General features: G+C 32.6%; 1 protein-coding gene across 1 annotated transcript; it reads left to right on the top strand.

Annotated features, from left to right (window-relative positions):
- Positions 1–5,894: 5,894 nt before the first annotated feature.
- Positions 5,895–6,323, top strand: LOC149516796 (uncharacterized). Its single transcript, XM_089765216.1, has one exon. The coding sequence runs from the start codon at positions 5,895–5,897 to the stop codon at positions 6,321–6,323; it is 429 nt and encodes a 142-aa protein (XP_089621342.1).
- Positions 6,324–6,614: the final 291 nt, after the last annotated feature.

Consider the following 6,614-nt stretch of genomic DNA (forward strand, 5'->3'; position numbering starts at 1 on the left):
ATCTAGAAGTAAACAAAGTATACAGGCTAAAAAAGATTTTATATGGCCTTAAACGGTCTCTTAGGGCTTGGTTTGAGAGATTTACCAAAGTGATGCTAACAATAATATATAAGCAAAGTCAAGGAGATCACACACTATTTATCAAGCACACGGATTCAGGGAGAGTCATAGTTTTATTAGTGTATGTTGATGATATAATTATAACAAAATATGATGAAAAAGTGAAAAAATCTCTAAAATAGTATTTGGCTAGAGAATTTAAGATAAAAGAGCTATGAAGGTTGAAGTATTTCCTAGGAATTGAAATAGCTTACTCACAGCATAATATTTTCAACTCACAACAAAAATATGTGATGGATCTTTTAAAGAAATCTTGGAAAGTCGAATACCTCTATAAATCCTAATCATAAACTTAGAGAAGCTAAGGAATATGCTATTGTAAATAGAGAGATGTACTAAAGATTAATTGAAAGACTTATTTATCTCTCATATATTAGACTTGATATAGCATATGTTGTGAGTGTGATAAGTCAATTATGCATAGTCCTAAATAAGTGCACCTACAAGCTGTCTACTGTGTATTACATTATATGAAGGCCAATCTTGAAAGAAGTATCTTGTTCAAAAGAAATTTGAGGCTAGTTCTAGAGGTATATATAGATGCAGATTACATAGGTTCGGTAACTAATAGAAGGTCCACCTCAAGCTATTACACTTTCCTAAGTAGTAATTTTGTGACTTGGAAGAGTAAAAAATAAAATGTGGTGACAAGATCAAGTGCTAAAGTAGAGCTTAAAGAAATGGCTCAAGGAATTTGTGAACTACTATAGTTAAAAATTATCCTAGAAGACTTGAATATCAAGTGGGATAGACCAATGAGACTTTACTGTAATAACAAGTTTGTAATAAGCATTGCACACAATCCTATGCAACTTGATAGAACAAAACACATTGAAGTAGACCGACACTTCATAAAGAAAAAACTAGACAGTAGGTTGATTTGTACACCATATATATCAACCAAGGGTCAACTTACAAACATGTTGACTAAAGATCTCAACAGAGCAACATTTCAAAAAATTATTTTCAAGTTAGGAATGAAAAACACCTATTCATCAGCTTGAGGGAGAGTGTGGGAAAACACTTATTTATAGTTAGTTGTAATATTGTAAACTATATATTTATATTTGTATATCTAGAATTAAGTATTTGTATTCCTAAAATTAAGTATTTGTATCCCTATAATTAACGATAAAAAATTAAGATAGACAATCTTTTAATTATATGATCAGTTTTAAAAAGATTTAGTTTCTTAGTTTACCTGTTAGTTAATTGTATATAAATCTAAGATATTTGTATAATTTTTAAAAGCAATTTTTCAATATACATTCAGTTTTATTTTTAATTTTTCACACTATTTTATTTTTTTAGTTTTTCCACTGTCCACATTATGAAAAATTATAATATGTTGCCCCAACACAATTTTTAAATTTTAATTTTTGTTTTTACCAAACGATACAAATTCAATTTTTAATCATCAATAATAATTGAAGTATAATAAAATATTTAATATAATATCTGAATTTTAAAAATTTTCATGTGTCATCACTCACCAGAACTAAGTATTTATTAATTAATATAGTACTCATTCTAACATAGTTGCAAATTAGGATATATAATTGATAAATAATATTTAAATACTACATTAATTAATAAATTTATAGTCCATATATTACATTAAAAATTTTAAAACTCAAATATCGATTAAATATATTTCACTATAATTAAGAAGTTACTGGTGATATTATCTTTTTCAAAAAATTAGAAAGTGATCCAAATTATAAAATAGTAGTAATAAAAATTTTGGGTAAAATATAAACAGAGAGCGGACGTCAGTAGCAGGAATTTATAAAGGGGGGAATATGACCTGTAGAGTGGAGTGAAGTCAGGCAGTCAGCAATAATCCACTCAACTAGGAAAGACTACCCACGCCGCATCAAGTAGTTGATTTGTTCTTTCTTTTTGCTGTATACGCATAGGAATGATTAAATATGTTTTTAGGAAGGGAGATTGGATCAATTTCATGTAAACAAATATCACTTTTGTTCACCGCTAATATTCTTCTTGTTTTTAAATGTTATTGGGCAACTTTAATAGAAAAAAAAAAAAAAAAGCAAAGATTATAATCCACCTCTGGTTGCCTTACTAAATATTTTTTAAAAAATTATTAAATTATACAAATAATCTATCTATTAAAATAAAATTTAAACTTTAATCTCTTTAATTTATAAAAATTTCATATTCATATAAATTAAATTTGATAATATTCATCCAATTACTAACATCGTAAATTATTTTTCATTAACTTTGCTGATGTGGCAATTAAATTTTTTTTTATAATTTTATTCAATTTAAACATAAATTTTATAAAAAAAATAATTAGCATTAATTCAAAAAAAAAAACTCCCGATTATTGTTAAACAAATCAAAGAAAGAAAATTAAACCAAGAGATTAAGCAAAAAACACCATGAGGGTGATCGAAAACTTCGAGAAACTTGGATTTTAATTTATCAAATCGAAGCCGAGCCTCTTCCAATTAGATCCTTCCCCGTATGCAAATTCAAATGAAAAATAAATTGAAATCAAAACTTTTTCTTGCTTTGTTATTATTTTATTTTACCTCATGTTTCTATGCTCTTCCACTTCGAATATATCAAAATAAAACAAATTCTAAATTCATATTTTCTCTGTAATTTATTTACTTATTTTTTATTAAATAAAATAATTTTTTTTTTTTTAGATTTAAATGTTAAATACAAAAAACACAAATATACTTTTAGATAAACTCAAGATTATTGGCAATGTAATTTTTTTATGAGTAACTAGTTTATTAAACATTTATAAACTTTTTTAATTGAACTTCTATTGAAAAATAACTTTAAAAATCATATTAAATAATAATTATTTAATTAAATAATTTTTCTATGTTTTTATACATGTATTAATATTAATATAATTATATTTTACTAATCAAAAATTTTCAACTACATGGATTGGTACCTTTTGAAACATGATCGATCTTCTAACCAAAAAACTGTCACGTGGATTCAAATAAACTGATACTATTTATTTAAGTTGTCATGTTAGTAAAATTAATGTAACGTAAAAAATGTTAAGAAAGCTACGAAGAGTAATTACCAAATGCCAATGTTAATAATTGAACTAATATTGTCAAATTTAATTTATACAAAAATGTGAATTTTTTGAATTATACTAAAAAAGTCTAAAGTTCAAATTTGATATCAATACAAAAACCATCTATATAACTTGACCAAAAATAATTCTTAAATTAACAGGATTATAAAACATTAAAAACTTAAATTAATCACTTTATTTACAATTTTACCTCCAATCTTTTTTTTTCCTTCTATTTTCCTTTCCTCATATGGTCATACCAAATAAAAAGAAAAAATTGTATGCTGCTTATTTCTTTATCTTTCCTCACATTTTCCCTTCCCGATTTTCCATACTACTAAATCTAGTCTCACAGAAACAAAAGAAAAAAGGGTAAAATTAAGAGTTTAATATATTGCGAATTCGTAATATTGTCCACCTCTAATTCTTGCGTTTTCATTGGCCAAAAAATAAATCTTGCATGAATTGGAGTGATGTAAAACTTTAATATATGAACCACTCTCCTTAGGTTACCTTAGGGTTTCTTTGGTTTTTCTATAGGAGGAAGTAAGTCTTGTTCAGTACAAGGGAGTATATTGCCTTAGGTTTACATCCATCAGTTAACCTTGAGAATTCTAGTAGTTCAGTTTCAGTTTTCAGGAGAGTTTAGAGTTGGGTGTGGCTGCATACCAATAGAAGTTGTCTAGTGATGGAAGGAACGAAAGATGATATGGAATCTCTATGAAACAATTTAAAGCTTACCGAAGAGGAAAAGGATCAGGTAGTACCTGAAAAAAGTGATAATGGCATTGGGGCGAAGGAAGGAAAAACATGGCTAGTGGCAATGCTCATTACTAAGAGGCCTTTTAACAAGGAAGCAATGAAAAGAACATTGGAGATTCTATGGAGCTGGCCAAACAGGTTGAGATTGTTGATTTAGAAAAGAATCATTTTCTATTCAAATATGCATCGATAGCCGGTAAACGAAGGGTGCTCGAAGGATCACCATGGTCTTTCGATCAACAACTGATACTGTTCAAACAGTACAACGGGATCTTAAGGCCAAATGAATATGTATTTAACAGAGCGAGTTTCTGGATTAGGGTTTATGCACTGCCACTAGGTTTGAGAAATCCAGATAGTGCAATAAAGATAGGAAGGAAAATAGGTGACTTAATACGAGTTGCTGTAACAATGGAAAAAAGTGGTTAGGCGAGGTTCTTAAGACTCAGAATTGAGATCGATGTTACTAAACCGCTAAGAATGGTAGTATTGGTGGCAATGGAGGACAATCCAAAAGCAATATGTGGTTGGATAAGGTATGAAAGGTTGCCGAGCTTTTGTTATACATGCGATATACTTGGTCACGTGGAGGACGACTGTGAGATGGAACAAAAGGAAGCCATGGAGAAACTAAATAATATGGCAGTTGGCTTAGAGCTTCACCCCTAAAATAGAAGGAGACCATAAGGGAAAAGGAGAGCTACAGAGTCGACATGGATGTATGCAGCAAAAAGGGCGAGGACAGGAAGGATAACGGTAAGAAAGCGACGAAGGAAGGTGGCAGAGTAGGGCACAAGCTGAGATGGGAAAACGTTGGAGACGGGGAGTCCGTTACGAGGCATGATAATAGGGATCGTTACAGCGGGGATCACGGGATTCGAATGATGGATGGGGAAGAGAAGCCAGATATAGGGCATTTAAATGGAAAAAAGATAACATGGGAGAAGTCAAATGAGGTAAATAATGACAGGAACGGTACGTTATCTATTGAGAGCAGGCCTAGATATGAGGAGCACAAGGTACGGGACATAGCAAGAGCAAATAAAGATGTAGGCCAAGTGAGTCAGGAACATGGGGCAGAAAGCAAAGAGTTAAATCAGGACGTGGGTGTGAAAGAGAATATTACATCGGGAGTAGCGCATCAGGTACCAATTGATAAAATAATAGAGCATACGCTAAATAATCTGTCACTAAAAAGTGATAGGGCCCACAATCAAAGTACTACAGATGGTCTGGTTAAAGAGAATGTCCCAAAGTATAGTCGGGCTCACGTGAAATTCATGAATTAAACATTCAAGAACCATTTGCACGCATGCAAGAGATGTGGAGTGAAAGCCACAAAGGAAAGGAAATGTGATCAGCTCGTACACAGTAGGAACAAGTAGGAAAACTCATCAATGGCTCAGATGGAAGAAAATGACCAGAGAAGTGAGGGAAGAACAATAGGTTTTGGAAATGGTGATGGGTAAACGAAAGAGCGAGCAGGATGGCGCTATTGCTATGGAGATTGATGGAGAAGACAAATGTAGCAAAAAGAATGCTAAGAGAGGTTCAATAGGAAAATTTGAACAAACAGCGAGACCTAGAGATCAGGCCCGCCAAGAGTAATGAGGTGCATAGCTTGGAGCTGCCGTGGGCTTGGGAAACCACGAACAGTTCTGGCTCTTTAGAAAATACTAAAGAGAGAAAATCCCAAAATGGTTTTTCTCAGTGAGACCATTTCAAGTACAAAAAAGCTAGACAAGGTAAGAAGGATGTGTGGGATGCATGGAATACTAGAGGTGGACGTGAATGGTAGAAGTGTAGGTTTATTACTGCTTTGGAAAGAATGTCTAGATGTTAGATTGTTGAGCTATTCTAGATATCATATAGATACAGAGATAAAGGACCAAGGGGGTAAGAATGACGGTTAACGGGTTTTTATGGTGAAACGGAGATGAGGGAGAGGCAAAAGGCATGGAGTACTTTTAAACGATTAGCCAACGAGAATCACTTAGCATGGATCTGCCTGGGAGACTTTAATGAGATCTCATGGGAGGACGAGAATAAGGAAAGAGGAGGTAAATCGAGAAGTCAAATGGAGGAGTGTAAGAGTTCTCTAGATGACGCAAGGTTAGTCGACATGGGCTTTAAAGGACCAAGCTTCTCATGGATTAAAGAGAATTCACCTACGAATAGAGTTCGGGAACGGCTTGATCGAGCAGTAGCAAACCCTCTTTGGATGGAATTGTTTCCAAATGCCACAGTGGTGCATTTATCTAATCCGGCCTCAAACTATAATCCTATCATGGTAGACTTAAAAGGGCAAGTAGAAACAAAAAAGGGAATGAGAGATTCTCAAAGGAAACACTTTGAGGCATTTTGAGTGAAGGAGCCAAGTTGCAAACAAATAATTGAGGATATATGGAGGTGGGGTCGAGGGGTCGGGGTAGGACAAAAGCTTGACAATATTTTGAAGAGTTAACAACTTGGGGGAAGGAACACTTCCATGGGCTACACGAAGAAATAGAAAAGTTGAACAGGGAACTTCACGATATACAGATTAGCAGCACTGATAAAGCAAATATAAGAAGGGAGTTGGCAGTCAAGGAATGGCTGAATATTCTGTTGGAAAGAGAAGAAGTTTTTTGGTCCCAAAGATCCTGAGTTATGTGGC

The sequence above is a fragment of the Durio zibethinus genome, chromosome 9 (assembly GCF_047325235.1).
Source record: "Durio zibethinus cultivar Kanyao isolate XHJ-2024 chromosome 9, ASM4732523v1, whole genome shotgun sequence".
Taxonomy (NCBI): Eukaryota; Viridiplantae; Streptophyta; class Magnoliopsida; order Malvales; family Malvaceae; genus Durio; species Durio zibethinus.

Excerpts from the sequence above, each read along its gene's own strand:
- LOC149516796 (XM_089765216.1), top strand. The coding sequence starts at position 5,895 with ATGAGGGAGAGGCAAAAGGCATGGAGTACTTTTAAACGATTAGCCAAC.